We start from the raw sequence: 23,550 nt of genomic DNA on the forward strand, positions 1-23,550 counted from the left end.
ACTTCAGTGTTAGTCCTTCTCTAAACACATCAAGCATAAGTGTGTCTTTCATTTTCGAACTGCATTTATAAAAAGCAAAATTGCTAAGTTGTGTTAAAATTAAATAACTTTAGAATATTATTGATATTCAAACAAAAGCCTAAGCCAAATTTAGGAGTAAAAAGTCTTTCAGCCCATTTAAATTGCAGTATAAAACATTTGTTTTCATTAAAGTGGTTGTGATCATTGCAGGTTCTACCTGTCTCTAGGTATTGTCTTACTACCTCTTGAACCTAAAACTGAAGCTCTTGAGGGTAGGTTGCCTCTAGGAACTGAGTTTATTTCTAAATATACACAAGCTAGGACTGAACTGGCTGAAAATGTTGTTTGCCTATGTGAAACACTGAGGCAGAAAAAATTGCTTCTCTTACGGATTTCTTTTCTCCTTTGGGATCATTCCAACAATTTGTTTTCTGTTTGGGTGGAGAAATCTATAACTGCCCTTCATCCCAGCCAGCTGTAATTCCCACATCACCTAGGAAAGTGGTGGATCAGGAGGGCCCGGTGTGAAATGGCAGCAGAGGGCAAGAAAAACACTGATTTTATCCAATACTATGATTGTGTCCCTGTGCTTGAATGTGGATGATTGGTTTGTAAGGCACACCAGAGGGAAGGTAAATCAATAAAAGCTGTTTTCACAAGTTTGAAATTAAACACTGATAAAATGCTGAAAGAAATCAGGTTTTGTCTAAAAATTTTTTCACCAACCAAAATTCAGTGGAAACCCTCTTTTTTGTTGTTTTGGGGTATTTTTTGGTTGTGAAAAAAATTGGGGGTTTTAATTTTTTTTAAATAGTTCTGGACATGACTTTCAAAATTGGCCATTTATTTCGATTGGGAAAAAAATTCTTATGTGTCTTCAAGGTAATGGTTAAGAAATGATGAGTTCCTGTGTTGGAAACATATAGATTTTTCTTGCTGTCGTATTGATGTCAGATAATTTAATGACTGGTCCTTCTACGGGATAGAAACACAGCCTTGGAATGAGTTTCCTTTAATATCTGTCAAATGCCAATTAAAATGTTTTCATTAATGCAATAATCTCTCTTATCATATAAACTGTATTGTCTGATTCTGATAAACTTGATTAAACATCTTCATTAACTGAAAGTCTGAGGGCCTGCTGACGAGAAAAAATATTTGATGAGGTATCCTTTGAGTCAATCAGCGTTATTCCATTGGCAAAAAAGCCATAAACTGCTAATTTGGACTAAATTGTTTCCTTGAGAAAAACCCCCACCTCCCAATATTATTTATTGTAATTTAAATATTGGTTTTTTTGAGGAGAAAAAGCTGAAGAATGAGGATCTGTAAAGAGGTTAGTCTAAGACTGCCTTATCAAAAAAAAGCAGTGTCTTTTAGAAAGGAAGTCTATGCTTCCTTTTTTCAGGAAGAGTACTTTCAATGCATGGTTGATGGGTAATAGTGCAGGTACTTGAAATAGTATCTTGGACAGGTCACTTACTTAATTTAAGTCAAAACAACAGCATTTTCATTTTCTTCTTTTTTTAATCCCAGGTGAAGATCAAGTCTCTTGACCTTGTTAAATGGATACAAATATATGTTTGCAAAACAGCAATGCTTTAGATTTTGATGACAGAAGCTGTAAGTCATGTCAGCATCAGGATGAAAAGCACACTACTCCAACTTCATTGATTAATAAAGAAAAAATCACTGGGTTCCAAGGTAAAAGATGAATCCTTGAGGCATCTAGTTGCACATAGGAAAATAATGTCCTCAATTCTTTTGTGACTCAATTCCTTTGATTTTCAAATATGCACCTGTGCAAAAACCAGACTAATATTTACTTTCATTGGCTTCATTGCTCTTAATGTTCTGACTGTAACACTTGATGTGGGTTCTTTAAATATTGTATCTCCCTTGTTTAAAATCCAGCCTTGGGTTTGGAGGCATGCAGGTTGAAATTCACTTCCATTCATTATACAGAAAACATCTCTGGTAATAGATCTATTCAGGGGTCTAAACATACATTGCATAGACGAGTGACAAAGAGCACAGAAGATGAAGGATTAAGTGATGATATGAGCAGAAACTGAGCTCAAAATTGGAGCTGTTATAAATTGAGAAAATTACACAGCTCCAAGGTGTTTTAAGATTTGAAAGCTATTAATTCTTTACATGATGTTTTTTGTAATAGTTACCTGGGTAGGTTGTATTAAAATAAAGCTGAGGGTTAACTGAAGCTAACATTTTATAGGTGCATGCTTAATTAAATTGTATGTTTTATCTGTAGTAATAAAATATGAGACTCATCTGAGTTAACAGAGTTTTACAGTTTGAATGTCTGAACCATCTCCAGCATCTCTGTGCAGGGCTGTTTGGTGTATGAGCCATAACAGCCCTTCAGGAAAAGTGCTATTCTCTGAACCTTTCCATTTTTAGCCAGAAAGCTGTTCTGCTCATCATGCTGGTGCTGTATTAAACAAGTAAATAGAACAGCTTCCTGTTCTGGAATGAAATGAACTTATGAACTCAAAAGGAAATTCTCTTAATCATCAGGGAGCACTCAGCTTTGCATGTGATTTAAATTTAAAAGCACCAGCACAGGATAGTACTACAAAAACTAGTCCTTCAAGCCAGGCAGAAAGACATCCCACAGCTTCCTGTTGATGCCGGAGGACACTTTTACATAAGGCAGCATTACTTGATAAACCCTTACAAACCACCAGCACTGTTCTTACAGTGGTTGCTTCCAGTCTTTGTTGACAGTGAAAAATCTTCCGTATTTCTCCCTACTACAACAGACTAGTGGGTGTTTGATTTCAGGTATAACCCCAGCAAAGGCCTGATTCAGTATGAACTGTATGTCCTACTGCTTCAGCTTTGTCTACAGAGGAACTGAACTGGCTTGATGTGTACTTTTAGACTAATTCTACAAACTGAATGTCCAGAACTTTGTAAGGAAAACTGATGGACTAATTGATCACTTCTCCCTTGCCATATCACTGCACTTGAACCTTATTCTTTTTGAAAACTAAAAGGGCTTCAATCTAGTTCCCACTCAAACCACTGCAGAAACCCCTCCAGCAGGTTGGCTGATGAGGTTATCTCCATTTGGGGATTTTGCCAAAACATCTGGATTCAGCTCTGCAAGCATTCCAGTGGCATTGCTGTGTTTAAGGGGAGACTGGGAAGTTTGTGCAGTATCACTGTTGTGCTTGTCCTGTAGACTGGAGGAGCCTGAGCTGGCAGACATCTGCCAGACCATGTCTACCAGTCCTTGCTGAAGCTCAGGCAGAGAGAAAGGTTTAAAACCAAGGAATCCTCTGGGTGGTAGTTATTTTACAGGGATGCCGGTGCTGTGCCTCTCCACGCTGCATGGCAGAGAGCTGGGATGCACCAGGACATCTCAATGTTTAGAAGAGGCTGGAGTTTGACCTTGTTTTGCTTGTGCAAAAATGAATCAGTGCTTCTGAGCAGATTCAGCTCACTGTCCATCCATCCTGGCAAATTACTGTGATGCATCTCCCAAGCTCTGGCAACATGAAACTCTATTAAACTTTTAAGATAGACTCACACATGGTGACTTAGCCAAAGTTGTGTGTATAAGGAATGATCTGGACAAAACTGAAACAAATCTGCTGAAATTGGGCACAAAATTTCTTTGCAGTACTTTATTGTTCATGAAAATTCAGAAAGATTTTCATGTCCATGTCTGTTGAGGTCCAAGATGTTTTATAGAGGAAAGTGATCTGAAATGATATCATCTAATTTTCTCAAAAGTGTTTGCTGTATTTTGGCTGTTTTTTGATTGAGCTGGGAGAGAAGAAGGAAATAAATTTCTTTGTTTCTATTGCTATCTTATAATGAATCTTCCAACTAAATGGATTTGCAGAACTCATGTAGCTGCTCTGTTCCCTAGAAGCCAACGGAGCCAAGAAAAACCTCTGCAGAAAGAAATCAGTACCTGTATCCTGGAGATCATCATTGATTAGCAATGGTATTGATTTGTGCTCATCAAAGGGCAGAACACATCCATCATACAGGTAAACAATCTGTTCTTTAAAATACTGCTTGTAGGTATGAAAGATTGCTGAGGATTGTTTTGGAAAGCTTGGACAAGCATCTATCTCTAGCTGAAATATAAGCCTGAAGTCTCTAAAGTACAAGTTTCTGTTGCCTAACAAACAATGTTTACTGCATAGATATAAAAACATGTAACACTTCACCTTTGATTGTGATATTGAGTGGAAATGTACCTTTTTCTTCTAAGGTTAATGGCCGCAACTAAGCAAAACCAAAAAGTGACTTTTAAACAGCTATATTTTATTAGCAAGCAATACCTTGCACAATCATTCCCAAGAGAAATAGCATTATACTGGTGAAAGGAAGTCATGAGTCATTCAAGGCTTGGTCCTTGACTGGAAATTCCCTTCGAGCAATGATAGTGTTCTTTCTTCTCTCTGTAGTAGCACCCTGGGTTTGAATTTGAGACTGTAACATATACCTGTAATAATGCATAGCATGCACATTTATTTGGCAAATTTGTATCTGAAATTCATTTTTCTCTGTTTAGTTTGCACCCCAGCCTCTAAGGGAAGCACTTTAGAGTCTGTTGGAGGAGGAAATCTCCCCTTTGCTGACAGGCTGCCAGTAAAATCGCCCCAGTGATGGAATCCTTCTCTGTTTCCTGCAGGGGTTGCCCAGCAACAGAGCCCTTTTCGTGCAGGTGCTGCCATGTGCTGCTGCTGCCAAGGCATGTGCAGCCCGTCTGGTACTTTTCCATTCAAAATCAAACACCAGATTCACAACCGACAGTTCGAGAAATAAAAATAAACAATGCTGAGCATTATTATTTCGAAATTAAACTGGTTCCTCACAGACTGTGAGCAGATGCTGTTCTTTTCAGTGGATTTATTCAAGTGCACGGAGTTATGCACTTTCTTATATGCTTTCCTGGATCAAAACCCTGAGATTATATTCTTTTGATTGATTTGGCAATTTCCTATTTTTCTTCAGTCTTCCACACCAAAATTACTGGTGATGATTTTCTCTGTAGTAACTGAACAACCAGAAACATTGCAGCATATATTTGGATGCTGCTACAAATGCCAAAAGTGGCAAAACAAAGTTATTCCACAGTGCTTTATGTTGGCATTTTCACTTGTATTAACAAAACCTCATTCTTTTTGTGAACTGTGTTTGTTTTTTATTTATTTTTATATGTCCAACTTTTATCATGCCAGCAAAATATTATTTCCAAAGTTTCATCCAACTGACTGAAGGTGGGTAGCTGTTCAAAGCAATGATTTCAAAAGATTCATTAATTTTTAACTATATTCACTCTTCTTGGCTTGTGTTTCTCTGTTCACTTCTGTTTCTCTGTTCACTTCTGTTCCTCTGTTCACTTCTGTTCTTTAACTTAGCACAGCACTTGCTTCACTGTGAATTCAGTCTGTCCTAAAGAAAAAACCAGAATCATGCTAAATCATGCTATCTCAATAACAATGAGAGATGATATCTTCAGTTTGTTATGCCTGTGACTATGTCTGGGTCAACAGAAATGCCAGGGCCCATAAAACTCATTTCTTGCTACCAATTTATTGGCATGAATCTGTCGTATCGTTGTGTGATATCTACTGGCCATGCCAACATTAACTTTCTTTCATTTTAATTCTCTGTATGTGCTTGGGTAACTTTTGGTAGTGGATATTTCACTTGTTGTATTTATGTTGTCTTATGTGGGGTTTGGTGTTTGTTTTTTTTTTTATTTTAGGAAATTTTGGTACAAGATGGTCTTCAAATATGGTGTTCTGGAAAAGGAAATGTTTAATCAGGTTCATAAACTCCTTTTCTTTTTGAATATTGAGATTCATGTGGACTTGAGCCTATAAAGATACACCCCAACATTTTTTTACTTGAAAAGCTGTGTTTAGATGTCAATATTTCAGACAGGATTGGGTTGGGTTTTTTTTCTATTTCTAAAAAAGATCTTGAATCTCCTGCTATAATGACACACAGCTCTTTATAGTACAAAACATAATCAGCCACTTTCAATAATTATATGACATGATGGCTTTATTCCTAACACAATTTACTTAAATTGTAGTTTTTGGCAAGAGATGAAAAGTGCAGAGCTTCTATTAAATTTCATCCTGACTCAATAACAGATTGTATTGTACATCTAGTCATGCAGTAGTTCCTATCTCTGCTCATAACTTACTGCACATTATAGGAGACATTAGGAAAGAATGCCCAGAAAAAGACTGAAAAGCCCTTGATGGTATGGCCAGAAATGACAGGCATCAATAAACGATTTGATTTGTGACAGAGAGGTTTACACAGCACTACTTCCTAGTCATCAGAGGTCAGGAAACACATCCAGTGACACTTGTGAGAGGAAACAAACAACCTTTAGTGAAAGATGCCTTTTTCTTCTTATCTGCTGTGCTTTTATACTATTTTCCTTTAGGCAAACAACAAACAAAAATGTAATCATTTCTGCAAGCTGCAAACCGTGCAAGCACTGTGGGGATTTTAGGAATGATTTTTGTGTGTGAATGAGCTACTGGTTGCTATACAGTAATGAAATCAGGGTAAAAGAAATTCTCCTTGCACTTGGATTAAAGTCTTACTATTCTCTGAAAAACCTCCATTAACAAATTCAGATCTGTGTCTCCTGCTTAAACACAGGGGTACTCATGCAGCAGAATGCTCTGAGAATGAAGCAGGACCACAGAGTTCTACTCCAACCTTGAGGAGCACTGAGGTAACTTTAAAGATATTCTGGGTTAAAGGACAAGTTCTTGAACTGGACAAAATATTCTATGGAAAGTCAGCCTCAAAACTGCATCAATATTCGTATCTCACTCTCATATTTCCTTACCATTGGAAGAAGTTGTCTGTTCTGGGGTTTCAACTAGGATAGTTTCAATGTGACTTAAGTCAACTTTAGGCTGATCACAGGGGAGAAATATTCCACGTGAAGTACTAGATGTGAGGCTTTCTGTACTTTGGTATTAGACATGAATTACTAGCAAGAAGCTGACAGCATTATTGGCTCTTTTTTTTTTCCCCTTTTTTTTACAACATGTAAAAAACAAAGTAAAAAATCCCCACCCATTACAAAACGAGCTCCATTCTGAAGACCTGGATCTTTGAACAAGCTTTACTGATTTTCTGAGAATATAAGTATAGCCCAAGACGCTCAGAAGGTGCAGTCATCAAGTTCTGACTGCCATAGGAAGATAAGCTTATCACGTCATTAGTTCTAGTTCCTCTTTTCTTGAGTTCCTGATTTAAAAAAAAAAACTATTTAAAGAAAAGAAGCAAAATCAAGTAACACTGGAGGTGCCACTTTGGTTGGCACTTTGGTCAATAAAGGATGTACTTAAATCTGAATTGGATAATATAACAAAACAGATCAAAGATTTCAAACCTCTAATTAAAAAAAAAGTCTTAACACATCCTAGACTTTATTGAGTTTGAAAGTTTGAATAAACCTCTACCTGCTTCCCAAGAGCAGTGTCACATAAGTCCTTCTCCCCACACTGCACTGCTGCTCAAAACTGAGCCTTCAAGACTTCAAGAGCTAAGTTTGCAGCTGATAAGGCTCCTGGCCTTTTATATCAGCTTGTCTTCTGGCCCACTAGATCTCTTGTCATAGGGGTGCACAATGGAGCAAGAATGCAAGATGATCCTTCAGTAATTAAAGGCCTCTGGAAGTGCAGTGAGGTCAGAAAGGCCTGAAGGAACCAAAACTGAGAAGGTTTAAAATACCAAAAAGCAGTATTGCCAGATCTTGCCATGAACCTTGCTAACTTCTGCAGTAGTCAGGCTGTGAGTGTACAAAGTACTGAAGTAAGGCTGTTTGAGGCACACCTGCAGCCTCCCTGTAGTCAGTAGGATTATTCATGTGTTAAATATTGATTACTGTAAATGTTCTGCTGCTTCAGAGCTAACAGATGTTTGCTTGTCACAAAGGGTTGTTCCTTCAAAGATAGGACCACTTTTAATGGGAGAAGAAAAGGTTGTCTTAGGGAAAATGGGAAGTAGATTTCTACTTCTACTAAATTTAGAACATTTTAGTTTTTATGGTATTGGCTGATAAATTTATTTCTTTTAGCAGTGGTGGACTGCCTGGGACTAACTCAGAGATGGCTCAGTCCTCATCTGGACACTAGAAGTGTGAAATTCCATTACTAAGGAGTTGGTGGTGTCTAATGACCTTAGAAAACCTGGAGCTGTGTCACCTGAGGCAATGGAGCTGTTTTCCATCCATTCCTGCCATAAATGAAAGGAAAAAGTATTAAAGTTTGCCTGAGATTTTCTTGGGTTTTTGTTTTCTAGTATAGTCACTATATTTAACTCCAACTTTTAAAATTAAAAACCTGATCTTTTCTATTCCTATTTCTACTAACAGTGCCTATTCATTTACATAGATATACAGATGGAAAGCTATTTTCAGAATGCTCAGCATTGGCTCATATTCTGTAGAAGTGAGCAGTATAACTCCTACTGATTTTTACTTGGGAGTAGAACTATGTCAACCCTGAACAGTTTTGAGAAGCACAATTTAAGCATCATTTTAACTAAATGCTATCCAGATACAATCCTGAAGAAATTAATTGAAACCATTTATTTTTAAATGTCACCATATTTTCAGTCTTTGTTTTCTACTTAATGTTTGCACAAAGAGAATAAGTCAAATACTTCCTATGGATGCCACTGCTTAATTCAAGCTGTTGCTGTGGCATGTTTACCTGAAATGCACTGGAAACATACCAGCTTTTCACACCCTTACTGCTATACATAACTCCTTTCTTTTTTTTTTTAATTTTCTTCTTTTCTTTTTTTGAGAGCAGGAATCTGAAGGAATTTAGATCATTTTTGTTCGAGCAGGGTACTTTTAACATCTGACTGAAACAGTGTATGCTGCAGTTATGCAAGAACAGAAAAATCATCCTTACGATGATGGTAATTCTCATTTATATCTATATATCTATATTCTATGTCATTATCTATAGGTACATAGATGTGTATTTCTGTAATTCAAGCACACTGGCTTTTAACATCTCTTTCCTACCAGATGCTGGTGTGAATAGTGAGTTCCATGATAATTTAACCTAGGTTGAGCCTACAATGAGCAATTGAAGCATAGTTTGAGATGACTGCACAAACAAGGTTGACCAAAGCAGATGTTGGGTGGTTTAAATGGCTATGGAATTGCACCAGAATATCTTCAGTATTTCTTGATGTGAACTGGAGATTGTGGAATTGTTGCTTTCAAATCCTGTGTGGTATCTGCTTCTGTTGATCACAATGAGACATGGATCATCGTGGGTTCATGTAAAAAGAGCAACAAATTACTTGCTTCCTTAAATTTTTTCATAAGGTCACTGATGGTTCAGTCAGTTTTGAATCTCACCAGTGCTGCTGCAATGCTGGTAGCTTGCTTCCAGCATCTCAAATGATTGATGGGAGTCCAGGTTGTTTTTCTCATCTAGACATATAGTGACATCAATAACTGCCTTCACAGAGCTACATGGCTATAAAATACACCACAGTGAGGGTATAATATAATATATTATATTATATGATACACTAATATATATATTTAGTATTGTTAGGTATAGAAAGAATTTCTGGATATAGATATGATATTTAAGTGCCAGGAGGAGGGGGAAGGAATAATTTAACAGTGTGACAGTAACAGCTGTACTACATTTGGTGTAAAAAGCATAAGAAGTCAAATAGAACAACTTTGGTATTGTACCTACTAATATTGGATTTATCTGCTTAATTTCTGTCTTTTTTTTTTTCCTTTGAGACTTTAGAGGCTGAACACCAGTATTTATATCTTTCTATTGTTTTTAATATATTTAGGTTTATAGCCATAGTTTAGTAGGCATAATGTACAGCTATTATGTTAGAAATATTTGTACATTATACTTAGAGATGCTGCTAATTTTTCATTAGTTTTCTCAGCTATAAGAATGCCTCTGTTCCATTTTTCTCCAAAAACTGAATTTGAATGAGTTTTCTTGAATTTCCTGTGTTCCAAACTCTGAGAAAATGACAGCTATATTTGTGACCCCAGTTGTGCTATATAATCTTCTGACAATTTTCAAAAATGTGGTGGTTTGGATTTTTTTAATTTAAAAAATGTTAAAAACTCAATTTGGGGCAACAAGTGCACATGCAAAATATATCAGGTGATGTATCTGAAATAACCTTGCTGATTTCAGAATCTGTTGGCTTCATTTCAAATGAAATGAAGTCAACTTCAAACAAATTGCTTTTCAAAATAGAACTTAGCGAGATTTAAGTGGATGTTGGCTTTTACAGCTTGATCTGGCTTGCTCTGTGATTCTGTAGTGCAGTAGCTCACAATAAACTGCACCTAGAGCCAGGGAAATCTGTTTTGTACAGCAAGAGGCTTTCATAAGCAAGTGTCAGAATGTGTTCCCTCTACAGTACCATGTTGATATTTTGGAGAAAGTGGATGATTCTTGAAATGTCTGACATGACACTGATCCTCATTAACTCTGCATAATTCTGTGCTGATATAAAAGCAGCTGCATTGTTGTGGTCCGTGGCGGTGTAGGCACAACCCTCCCTGAGAGTGTCTCGTCCCAACAGGGAGGAGCCAGGAGAGCAGCAGCACACACACACACAGAGAGACATGCAGCTCGGCAGTGAAGACACGGGAGGGTCCAGGCACGGAATTCCAACCTGCTTTATTCCAGATGAGGTTGAAGGAGTCCTGGGATCAAAGACAAACGAGGTCCAGGGTATAAATACAGGAAAAGAGGGGGCAGAGAAGAGCATCAGGGATCCAGTGGTCTGAGGGCTCATGGGCGGTACACAGGGAAGGGACCAATAGGGAATGCCAGGGTGGATGGGCAGGGTTACACAAACAAATGGCAAGACTGGGAAAGGAAAACTCACTAGGGTGTGAACATATAAGGGTAAAAGGGGTAGGAAGGCCAATGGGGAGGATAGAACTGGGACAAATTAACATAGTGCTGCAGAACACCATGGGGAAAGCTTCTTTCCTCACCCTGAGCTGTGAGGAGTGCCCAGAGCCCAACTTGCATCTCTCCAGGGCATCACCATTTCCCTCTCCCCAGCAGGCTCACGGGCCTCTACACTGTATAATACTTCACTAGTAGCTTGTTAAAAATGCAAAGAATAATGTCAGCATCTCTGTTACAATGAATACCTTGGCATTTGCACTGCTGGGTGCCTGAAGGAGCACACCTCGAGTTGCACAGGTGCTGGGTACTGGTGTCCCAGCTTGCAGCCCTCCTGCCCTGTTGGCCACTGAGGCTGAACGTAGAGCGTGTGCAAGCCCTCTGCAGCCTGTAAGAGCAGGTTATGACACAGGATCTGATGACAGGAGCCTGATCTTAGCTTACTAGTATGCAGAGTCTAGTTTTAGAGCCTTTTTTGGTGGAACCAACCTTGTGCCTACCATTTGTCTCACAAATCCTGCCAAGCGAGAAGGAAATTTCACCTACTCTCCTGCTTTCAGCAGGTTTTTGTGTCTCTGCTATAAGTCAGAAAACAGTATGCCCAATTATTTTCTGTGTAAAAGAATGAGGCAGATGTATGCCAAATCAACTTGAACAAATATTTTGAAACCCTTGTGCTGAGAGAGATTGCAGGGTGATTACAAAACACGGAGGCTCTAAGGATGGCACTGTTTTTGTGTACAGAACAGGCTGTGATTCTTCATTGCTACTTCCCTTCCCCCTTTTTCCACCCAAAACCATCCATTACAAACCTCCTGCAGTCACTGATTTATGTGCTTGTGATCAAACGTTCCTGCTTCTAATACTGTGAGTATTTTATAAAAGATGGTTGTGATTTCTAGATGTCTGTTCCTGTGCTGTTGTAAAGCTTCTTTACTATGCTCCTGGCCTCATCAATGATTTTAGTCTTACTATGAGACTCTACAGAAATTTTTCTCTTAGAAGAGTTCATTTACATTTTGATGATCGCCTAATCTGCATTACTTCACTATTCACTATTCTTTGGGGTAACAGTCCATGATTCCAAAATCCTGATTGCTACCCTACAACCCATTTTTGAGGGTCCCATGAGATTATATGAGTCCTTGTCCAAGAACAATATCAACTGTCTCACCAAGTGATCTGATCTGCACTTTCTAATGTATGCATATAAGGCCAGGCACATTATTTTGGGCTCATTCTTTGAGCACCAGCTTAAAGCTGAGAAAATGCCTCATGTTCCATATTTGCATGTGAATTTCTGAGTACACTGAGTCAGCTCGCCTGGCAAGTGTTAATGATGGCTGCGGGGAGGGTCCACAGAAGGACTCAGCAGATGCTGGGATATTCTGAGGCTTCCTTCTCCTCCTCTTCCTTCTGCCTTCTTACATTTTGTTTTGCAATATAAATCTGCTTCAGGTTGATAACGATGGGAGGCATTTGCAATTTCTATAGCACGTTGAAATATAGAAAGCCAACAAGAATCAGTACTTTTAATTTAAAACAAGTATGTTTCTTTTATTTTCAGGTCTACCGCTTGGCTTGAACTGTAGATCTTCAGGTAGGAAAAAAACCTACCAGAATTTTGCAGTACAAATGAAGGGAAGCTTATTTTTCTTTCCATTTTGTTTCCCTTTTAATAACAACCTCACATATACAAACACTGCACAGGCTGCCCCATGACATTTTTTCAGTCTCCTAATGTGACTTTACAAACAGCATGCTAAGGGAGTTACAGATGCACACTTTAGCCTCTGCCTCCTGCTCTTCCCACCTCAAATGCTGCTGCAGCTCAGCACTGGGAATGCAGACATACCATTGCTGTGGAGGGTGATGGCAATTGTCAGAGTGAAAGCCTCAGTTTTGTACAGAGTGAGCACATGGGGCTGCAGCAGCATCACCATTTATAGCTGCCACGGTACTGGAACCAGAGTCTTTGGGGCAATGCCTGTAGTCTTTCAAGCAGCTGTATTGGGAGTGAAGAGACAGAAAGTTGTGGCACCTAATACCTCACTGCTGCTGAAGTAATTGAACCCATGCAACAATTTATTGAGTTGGGTGGTTTTTGTCCACATTTGAAATGCAGGCTTATGGCTCAAGAGACCTTCTTGTCACCTGCTGAATTTTGGTGGAGCTGTGTTCCAGATGAATTTGTCATTTCATAATGTAAAGGTCTCAGACTTCACTTCCTCTGAAGAGTCTCTGTTGACCACTTCAGATTTTCACAGCCTTCAGAAAACTGCTATGTTTTTTTCCTCACAGACATTTGAGTAAAGGCTAAATCATGTGATAAGTCTGCTGTTGGGAGGTTGAAGAATGGGAATGCCTTTCCTGAAGTTCCTTAACAAACAGATTCTGTGTATTATGTAGGTCTGATACTGTTTTGAATTTATTTAATGTCTATTGCAATCTAGCTGTGTCTTTCAAAATTGAGTCAAGCATTGTATTCCTAGGAACAGGTGAGAGGATTGGTCTTTGAGCATCCCAACCTACTGTGGTAGCAATTAAGCAGGTGTTTTATGGTCTGAGACATGATGCTGAAAGAATCAAAATAGCAGTATATTCTCTCCTTCTGTACAAATGTCTTTAGTAAACTGAATTCAGAATCTAAGAAATATTTTCTGTTTATGTATGTATACGTACATATCCATCTGATAAATTTCCTTATTTTTATTTCTGTTCCAAGATAATGTGGCAACAAAGTATGGTGTCTGACTTTGGACAGACAGATTCCTTTGGCCAGACAGAAACTTCTTTTTTATTTTGAGGTCCATTCAGGCATCCATGGAAGGCTTGTGTGGCCTGGAAGAGGTGGAAGCTGATTCAAAAGTAACAAGATTTTCCTTTAATAACTTTACAGCTTCCAAGTAGAGTTGGTTATTTTATTGGCAGCAATCTTGTACAAAGTCTATAAGAAAAATTAGGTGTGTATTAACAGGTTCTATCTCAGACTATGAAAGTATCTAAAGACAGGATCTAAAAGCTGAGAGGAATGTTTGTGGATTCCTGGTTTGGGGGGCTGGGCAATACAGATGACAGCAGGACAGCTCTGAGCAAAGCTACATCTCCTGGAGGCAACCTGGGCAAACCTTGAGAGCTGTGTCTGTGGAGAGCTGGATAAGGTATTGTGGTGTGAGAAATGATACTCACTTTTAAAATTTTAAAAGGTTTATTAAGACCTTATCAGAATACAACAAAAGAATGAATAAGGAAAGATACAGTGCCAGGAGCAAAGGATTCAACCACCATGTGCTCATCCACAAAATGGATGCTCCACCTTCTATACCTCTAACCCCTCCCAAAGTCTTGTTAATCGACTCCTTCCTTGCTGTCCAGTGCTGGAGATCACTTTCTTCCATCTTGATTGGAGGTCGGGTGTTGCCATAATGACAAACTGACCCTCCCAAATGCCCTGAGTACTAAGGCCATCCCCTGATAAGAGTGCGAGGGGGAGGGGAAACATAACTATACATCTGCAAAACTTCTCTTAACATATACATAATATTCACTCCTTAATTGTGAGAGTCAACCATCACGTTATTCATCTATAACATTGGGAATCACAAGAGGGGATAAAACAACAAAGTAAATCTTTGATAGTAAAAAAAAATATTTAATAACTTTTAAAGAGTATTTAAAAGCTTACTAGTGTGTAGGGGGATAGAACATAAGTAAATAAAGATAGTATAGAAAGTAATCTTACCTCCTTAAAGAGTTGCAGCTGAGCCAATTATTAAGGATTAGGAACAGGCCTGATTTTAACAGGCCATACCTGTAGCCAATAAGAATGTTACAGAAGAGTGGATTGGTTGGTTGAGGGTAACTGGATTCATTTGGCTGCTGTGAGGACAAGGAAGAGTCAGTCATCTAGAGGAGGTGCCTACAAGAAAACATCAAGGAGATATGAAACTAGCAATATGGAACCCTTGCAATGTAATGACAATAGAACTCTTGCACTACAATGACAACACTAGTGCACTCAGATATTGAGAGAAATCAAAGGCAATGTAGGTTGCCCCTATTTTTGCTAAGTGTTACTGATTTAGGATATTCACACCACAAACTGCTCTTTTATCTGGGAAGACAAATCACAGTAAAACAGGCTGCTGAAGAGATGCTGAGAGGACCATAACCATCTCATCTGGTGGCTTCCATAACTGTAAATGCAAAAAGCACACCGTGACTTTTAATTAGAGGGTGTCACGGTAGGCAGAGTCTTTGGGGGTGCCCCAACCTTCCTTGAGAGAAGTGTCCTGAAAAGAACACACTGTCAGGTGCACAGGCACAACCCACATGTGATGAATGCAGATGCACTCTCAGGAGATGTGTAGGCAAGAGACAAGAGCCTTGTATGGTGATCCACAGAGAACAAGCCTTTATTGTGGACAGAGGCACTCTATGAAGGGTGCCAGGGAAAAGAGCTCCAAGAGTCAGAGGGAAAACAGGGGTTTATACAGGAATAGCGAGGGACAGGGCAGAACCCTGGAAGGAATAGGGTGAGGGCATGGGGGCAGAGCAAAGGGGAAGGACCAAAGGGGTACAAAGACTCAACACAGGGAAGCAAAGCATTGGGGGGGAATCTTTTAGCTCACCACAACCACAGTGGTTATAGTTCAAGGGTTGGCCCTCCAAGGGAGTGCAGCAAGCCTTTCCTCGGCCAGTTTTCCAGCCTCCACAAGAGGGGAGCAAATGGCTCATTGTCATTTGCTCTGGGGTTCCCTTGGAGTTAAATGCTCTCAAGGATTTGTTTTAATCATTCAGAAATGCTCATTGTTCTGTAAGCGATGCCAAACGTGACTTGCTTGAAAAGAAATTGGCTTGGTTTACTGTAGGGTGGCTTTTTATTTTCTGGGAGAAGCATGTTAGTATTGAGTGGTTTGTATATAGGATGGTGAGTTAAAACAGCTGCAGAAAGCCTGCACCTGCCGTACTTTACTAGTAAATAAACCACACAAGCACGAGGCCAAAAATATCTGGGAAGATTCTGTGCATGCAGTGTGGAAAAAAAAGGAATAGATATTAAACTCTTGATTATGCTATAATATTTGCATAATGTAGTAATTAGGTAAATAAAATCAGGTGTTCAAAATCAAATGAAGAAGCAGATACCCTAAAGATTTCCCCTATATTGACACGATCAGCAAACACAAAAGCTTGTGTCAAAAGGAGAAGCCAGTATAGCACCATATTTTTTTGATATGGAGTGATGCCCATGTATATCCACATCCTAATCACTGGAGTAATTACTGTTGTTCTCATGTCCATTTCATTTCCTTGGCTGAACATGCTGGTATTTTGGACTGTGATTTCACAATTCCCTTTCCTCTGCCGTTTGTATTGTGTAGCTGCTCCAGCAGATATCATCAATGCCTAATACCACTGTGCTATACAGAACAAATCATCTGCATTTGAGAAGGTCTCTGTGGCTACTGGCTACTTAACTGTGTACTACATCTGTAAAAGCCAAAGTTAAAGATGCTTTGCAGAATTCAATGACCAACTGTTCACTATTTTAAATCATATCTGCACCTATTCCTGTGGCTATCAGCATGTACTCGTGTAGGGTTGATTATGTACAATCTCTCTTTTCTTATTTTGGATTAATATTTAGACAATCTTTCTTTTCCCATTTTGGATTAATATTTAGTCTTTTGCTGAGGGCTGCAGACTGACTCTAGAAGGAAAAAAACGTGTCTCTAGAGGACACTTGCATGATAGTGAACAGATTAGTTACACCTGCAGCGGTTCAAGTTGTAGCATAAATTCAAATGGTTTTCCATTAAAATTTATGTTGTGCTTTTGAAAACACAAATTCCTCCTGAAGCTGTCTGAAATAAATTTGGTTATTGTCCTGCATTACAGGAGAGTATCAATGTGGGGTGTAACCAAACTCTGTATTACTACATCATTTCTGATAAACTGTTTATCATGGCTGGTTTGCAGTACCTGCCCAGGTTGCATTTCCAACTCCTCAAGCCACAAGCTGGGTGTTAAATAAGAGGCAAACCCTTCGAGGCAGAGAAATGTTTCTTTGTCTTCAATGACTCAGCCATGATAACTCCCTCCAGGGAAGCACCAGCATAGTTACATCCATCCTGAGGGGGTCATCTCAGCTAATGAGCCACGATGGTTCAACTGCACCATCATAAAGGGCAGCACTTTAAAGACTTAAACCATCAAGAACTCACAAAAATATCCTATGACTCACATGATTACATCATTCCATTGTAAAGTTCCCCACCCTGGGGGAGGTACTGAACATTCCCACCTGAGCCTCATCATATATAATTGGGGATTTGGGATGCTATCAGCACCACCACTGGATGGATCCAGAGAAAGACCAGGACTTCCAAAGGATGGCTGCTTTCAACTGCAACCATCACTTCCACAGGACTGCATCCACCACTTGATAGGACTGTGACTACCACCCTGACCAACAGGGTGCCAGGCTTACTGTGACTTTGTGGGTTTAAGCCAGTTTCTGTGTATCATTTCATTTATTATAATCTCTCTATTAAATTGTGACTCCAACCTGAAATCTCTCTCAAGATAATTGCATTGGGTTCATTTCTCCCTCTGCTTTACTTTCAAACCAGCAGAGTAATTTATGCTGTACTAGTTTTCAGAGTACAGAAAAACTCCTTAACTGGGACTAATACAGAAATACTCCTTATCTGAGACTAATACAGAAAGTGTCAGCTCAGTAGGATCTGAGTCCTTAGCTTCCATAGGTTCATTCAAAAATACTAACCCCAGTGCTTTCATCTGTTCCATATAAGAATCAAAAAACCAGGCAAACAGTATTATCCCCTGCAAAGAAAATGGAGAGTTCTGAAGTGGAGCAGCTTCAGAAGGAGACAGTGAGTCAGCATTGAAGACTGAACCAAAAAAATAATTTGCCAACTCTGAGCCCTCTTCTCAGAGATGAGAACAAATGAAGAAATTGTCTCCATGAAAGCACTAGCTGCAGCATTGTTCTGAAATAATCTGAGGAAGTATCTCTCATACAAATAAAATATAGCTGACAAATGCAGTAATAACTTCTATTTTGTTGTTGTGAATGAAACAAGCCTTGGGCATCAGAAATTCAATGAATGGCAGGTAAATGGCAGGCATTATGTAGAACTACTTTTTAATATTCAGAGATATCTGGCAATATCTGGCAATTGTAATTGTGTCCCAGCCACAGACTGCCTGTCCCTCTTCAGAAATCACAGACAAGTTCTGTTCTTTAATTCATTAGATTATGAAGCAGGCTGAGGTGGTTTATTACCTATTGTAGAGTAGTATCACCATCTCTGGTTAAGGTCCACTTGCTTCATGAGTATTTAATGAGAAAGGGAATGGCTGAACAATGTTTGCATATACATAATATATTGAAATAACAAGGCTGTAAAATAATATTAGACATGATTTGTGAAAAAAAAAATAAATACACAGGCAGAGCATAGAAGTGGCCAAAAAAACCCCAAAAAACCATGACATGCATTTTTGCTCATCACTGAATTAAAAAGCTCAGGAGTTTAAGGCAAAATCACATCTGGGTATAGTTTGGAATTGTTTGCATTGTATTAAATTTGAATGTAAGCCCTATCATTTTGTGACCCAACCTGTGCTTCCTTCTTCTACAGGAAGATGATTTCCATTGTTGGCCCTGCTGTGAGGCAGTAGTGGGATTTGTTGCACTCCAGCTATGACAGCTTCTGAGGTCTGGTAAGAATATATTTCTATACTAAAATGACAAGTATAGAAAGAATGGAAAAAAGTGTATTGGACCTTCTGTACAGATCCTGAAAATGACAAAGAGTAGAAAATAGGACACAGTCCTTGTTCTTTTCTCTATCAGCAGGTCATCACCAAATTCTGTAGACCTTATGAACAGCTTTCAAAATACCTCTGACCTTTCCGTGGGTAACTTAAGGAAATATTAAGCAAACATTGTCACTGTACTTTGGATATTTCCACTGGTGTTTAGTTGCTGTAAATGGAAATACCTATTTCATAGGGGTCTCCTGATCCCTTTGACTTTTCCCCATCTTGTCACTTGAGTCTTTCCTGCTCTCCTTGAAGGTGTGCAATCCCATGGGTCTGCCCCACTCCTAACCATAGGCAAAAGGAACCTCCACCCTTCCTGCACTCCCATTGTGACAAAAAAAGCAGGCTTGGCTGATCCAAAGAAGCAGCAGTTGAAATAGTCTTTGATTTTAGAACTAGGAAGACATGATTACAGAGGTACCAAGCCAACCTATAATAAAGAGCTACATGAATCTATTTTAGTTTTCTATCTGCCCCTTTTTTCCCCTCAGAAACTTGCAAAAAAATTCCTTCTGACTGCCTCCATTGTTTCAGGGAAGAATTGTTTTTGAATAACCTCAATAAGTTTTAACAGGATGTTGCTTATTTGCAGCCATGGAGTTGCCTTTCCAATGTCTGAGCTTAGAAGCCAACTGGTTAGAAAATTTGCACAGCAATTCCTTTGTAACCCCTCAAAGTCATGTGATCATTATCCTAAAATGCAGAAAACAGTGTTAAATCATTACAGCTAAGCCTGCCATTTAACTAATTTCAATGTACAGTTGTGTCACTGGTGTGTTTCAGAAGCTCAGCTGTTATCTGCCTGTCAGAGATCTGTTAAATTCATCAAGTGTGACTCAAGAAATTCCCCAAAAGCTTCCATACATTGCCAGTTCATAGGCTTGTATGAGAAGATTCATATTTGTATGAGAACAGTCTTCTAACTCTAAGGCCTGGCTGTAGGGGTGCAATGCACTGGTGGTCTCTCACTGCATGTTGCAGCTCACCTGGCAGGCAACCTGGGTTCCTCTCACCTGCAAAGCATCCTTCCACATCTGGACATAACTGTCCAAGAATTTTAGTGGATTGCAGTTGTGACTTCAAGGGAAGATGAGTGAGTAGCAGTGAGCACAACACTGGGCTTCTGTACTGAGCCAAACACCAAGGGCATGCCATAGAATCAGATCACAGGATCAGTTAGGTTGGAAAAGAACCCTAAGATCATCAAGTCCATCAATGAACCATGTCCCTAAAGTGTCACAAGGTCCCATACACCTTTTAAAAATCTCCAGGGTTCATGAGTCAATCAGTTCCCGGGGCACCTTGATCCAGCCTAGATCTCCTCTGTTGCAATTTGAGGCCATTTCCACTTATCCTATCACTTATGATGGGGGGAAGAGAGTGACTCCTATCTCTCTGCAACCTCCTGTTAGATAGTTATAGAAAGTGAGCAAATCTGTTCTGAGACTCCTTTTTTTTAAAGGATGAACACCTCAGGTTCCTCCAGCTGCTCCTCATCAGACTCATGCTCCAGATTTCCATCACCTGCCCCTCACATGGCCTGGCTGCAGGTCCCTGTTACGGGGTGGATCTATCAGCTGCTGTCGTGGGAGCAGAAATCCTGCCATGGAGTTTGCACATCAGTAACACTGAATTTTGGCTACAATAGCAGCTGTTTCAACATGAAGCTCCTAATTGTCACTTTCAAGTTTTTCTTACAGGTTTATTATACCAATTATAACAGTGCTGTTCAGAGGATGAGATTACGTTGGCCTCCTGATTTGATGGTATTTGATGAAGTCCTACATTTTAATTTGATTTCTTCCTTGTTCATCTGCCGTAAGTCCCAGCTCCTCTGATGTTCCTGCATATCATTGTTATCAATGCTGTGTGTGGTGTGCCATATGTGAAACGGCTGTGCTGACTCATCACCTGCACCTCGACAGGAACAGGAGATCCCGGCCCGGTGTGCAACCTTGCTAGCAAAGGCAGAATGTGTTAAATAGCCTTTAAACCACACAACACGTTTAGATTTGAGTGGTTTTGTGAGCACCTTGCAAAGATGGGGGTTCCTTTCTGAACGCAGTGCCTCAGCGAGGGGGGACCGCGCAAGGAGGCGCCCCGGTCCCTGGAGATGCGGGCGGCGGACAGGCAGTGCGGGGAAGGTGATGGGTGGTACCGAGCGGCCGAGGAGGGCACGGGAGCTCCCTCAGACCCACCGAGGGCAGGTAGAGCCGGTCCGCCCGCCCGAGGCAGGCCGCACCTCCCGGGCGCCGCCGCCAGGGGTCCCCGCAGGCCGGGCGGCCGCACCGCCCGCTCGGGGGCGGGCCGGGCCATCAGCTGACCGGCCCCGCCGCGCCGCTGCCGGAGCCGCCGCACATCAGTCGTTTTCCTCGGCAGCGGCACGGCCTCGAGGATTTACAGTCGGACCCCGTCGCGTCTCGCCGGACGGCATCCCTCCTTCCCCTCCTTCCTCCCCGCTCCCAGCCGCGGCGATGCTGCCCCACTTAGCCGTCCTGCTGCTGGCTGCCGGCGCCGCCCGGGCTCTAGAGGTAAGTGGGGCGGGAAGCAGCGGGCGGGGGCTTCCCTACCACTCTCCACCGCTTCTCCGAAGCTTTGTCTGTCCGCAGCCGCCCCCGCGGCGTGGGCTTGGCCGCGGCGGGGCAGGCGAGCGTTGCTTTCCTAGGGGTGTTCCATCCCTGGCTGCCGCCGAACAATAGGAGCGGCGAGCCGGGGGCGGCGGAGGCATCGGGGAGGGAGCAGGGCTGGGAGCGGCGCCCCCAGCCCCGCTGAGCGTGTCCGGCTGCCGGGGCTCTGCCCCCTACGCCAGGGGCACCAGTTCTGCCTTGGGGTTGGCTCCGCCGGGGGCTCGGGGAGGGGAACTTTCCCCAGGAGCAGGCACTCCGCAGGCGGATGGCCCCGCGGCGTACCCCGATGGGGCGGGGGCCGGGGCGAGCAGCCAGGCTGTGAGCGGGGACGCGAGGGCGTCTCCCCGGCAGGGAAGCGAAACCGGGCTGCGGAGCCGGTGGTATCCTCCCATGGGGGGGAGCGGGCCTTGGGCGGCGCAGGTGTGCGGGACGGCGGCCAGAGCTCCCCGGCGGCTGGTGCAGAGGCCCCGCGGGAAGGCGGTGCCCGGGGGGGCGGTGGTCGGGGCCGGCCCGAGCCCCCCCGCGGGCCGGAGGCGCGGGAAGATGGCGCCTCTGCAGTGCAGCAGAGAGGAGGCGCCGACAGCCCGCGCCCCTCCGCCCCTGCCCGCCCTCTTTCCTCCCTTCCCCGGGGTGGCTCCGCCCGCCCCGGCCGGGCCGCACCTCCGCGGGTCACTCCCTCGGGGTCGGGCGGGGGCTGGGGGTCCCCCGGGCCCGCCCGTCCGGGGCTGTGCCGCACCGCAGTGGCTGCGGGGTGGGCTGGCTGAACGCTTGGATCCCAGAGGAGGAGTTAGCGCGGCTGGGTGCCGTTCTTCCCCCGCCCCCCCTTCCCCCAGATCTCAAAAAAGAAGGTGTGGGAGGGGTGAGTCACCTCGAGGTCTCCTTCGCTCCCTGCTTGCCGTGCTTCGGCCTGAAGGCTTCGGCTTCTGTCCTCTTCCTGTGTCAATTCCCCTTCTCCTGCGGGGAGTCAGGAACTGGGTGGGGTGAGGTGGTGCACAGTATTAGGCCTGACAGCCGAGAGGGATGCTCGCGGTGCCCACCCCGCTTCCCCAGGGCATGGGGATGCGGGTCTGTGGTGCCCTTCCCGGGAGGGACCCCAGTACGCCATGAATAAGAGGAGACAGACAGCTTCATACCAGCCCTCCGTCCCTGCAGCCAGGGCTGCCCGCCACAGGCTCCTGCTTTGAGGCTGATCTTGCCAAGATTGGGCAGGATGTATCAATTTGAGCAGTTCTGCAGATGCTCAGATGTTTAAAGCTTCCAGTTATAACACTCGTTGGAGTTTAGTAGCTTCTTTCAACCATTTCCTGTCTGAATGTAACAGAAGGAAATGTCTGCCTTGGGTGTGTAGCTTAAGTAAAAAATGAGATTTTATGATTGATGCCATGCGTCAAGATAGACCGTGGAAGGATGCACTTTTCTGTTGGCTCTTTGTAGCCCTGACCTTAATGATAGGTGTGTAGGTGTTGCCACTGCGAAGGTGCTGGAAGAAAGGAGGCTTGAATTTTGTACCAGAACTGTTCAGGAGGACTGAACATGTATGCTCAGAGACCTCTGTGATGGTGTCTGCCTTAGTGATGGCCAGAAATTTGAGAGACATCCTCTGTCTGGAAACATTTACTGAAATGGGCGCTGATGTTTCTGCAGAAGCTTTCTGTCTTTTGTCGTTCCATGTGAATGTTTAAGGCTTGACATTTTTTCCTTTTCTTCATGTTTCATGGGGAAGTAGGTTTTAACATCTGGCGATCTTGTGGTAAGGTGTTTGTCAGTCTTGATTCTGTAAGGTTGATGTTCTGAGCAAGCCACTTGTTTTTTTAACACTAAATATTTCATATAATAGAAACGGTGTGCGTGCATGTTCTGCTCTTGAACTATCTTCTTATGCTAAAGGGTTAAATTTTTATGTTTGAATTAGATTTTCTGTAGATCTCTTTTCTGAAATGAAATGTTTTTCCTACTATTTTTACAAGTATTTTCTGGAATGCAGCAAAGAATCTGTACTTTGCTTTGTAGTGTACTTTTGCTCTGGGAAATGGTATGAGCAAGAGAAAAACAGGACCAAAACAAATTCTCTCTATTTTACGCATGAAGAATTC

At 41.9% G+C, this 23,550-nt stretch overlaps 1 protein-coding gene and 2 long non-coding RNA genes across 6 annotated transcripts in view; 2 read left to right on the forward strand and 1 right to left on the reverse strand.

Annotated features, from left to right (window-relative positions):
• Nucleotides 1–5,430: 5,430 nt before the first annotated feature.
• LOC134414840 (uncharacterized) lies at nucleotides 5,431–22,405 on the reverse strand. The gene is made up of 3 exons (XR_010026853.1): nucleotides 22,326–22,405; nucleotides 14,719–14,895; nucleotides 5,431–5,460 (listed from the first exon to the last, which is right to left on the reverse strand). It is a non-coding gene; the product is annotated as an uncharacterized LOC134414840 (long non-coding RNA).
• LOC134414841 (uncharacterized) lies at nucleotides 8,935–18,697 on the forward strand. The gene is made up of 3 exons (XR_010026854.1): nucleotides 8,935–8,976; nucleotides 12,544–12,576; nucleotides 18,647–18,697. It is a non-coding gene; the product is annotated as an uncharacterized LOC134414841 (long non-coding RNA).
• APP (amyloid beta precursor protein) overlaps nucleotides 21,152–23,550 on the forward strand; it is a 193,468-nt gene continuing 191,069 nt past the window's right edge. For 3 of the 4 annotated variants that reach the window (XM_063150004.1, XM_063150006.1, XM_063150007.1), the window contains exon 1: nucleotides 21,153–21,361. In XM_063150004.1, the coding sequence (XP_063006074.1) occupies nucleotides 21,305–21,361 (57 nt within the window). In that variant the 5' untranslated portion in view covers nucleotides 21,153–21,304. Of the gene's footprint in view, nucleotides 21,362–23,550 lie in introns of all 4 variants that reach the window. The other variant, XM_063150005.1, reaches the window with a different exon arrangement.

The sequence above is a fragment of the Melospiza melodia genome, chromosome 2, assembly GCF_035770615.1.
Source record: "Melospiza melodia melodia isolate bMelMel2 chromosome 2, bMelMel2.pri, whole genome shotgun sequence".
NCBI lineage: Eukaryota > Metazoa > Chordata > Aves > Passeriformes > Passerellidae > Melospiza > Melospiza melodia.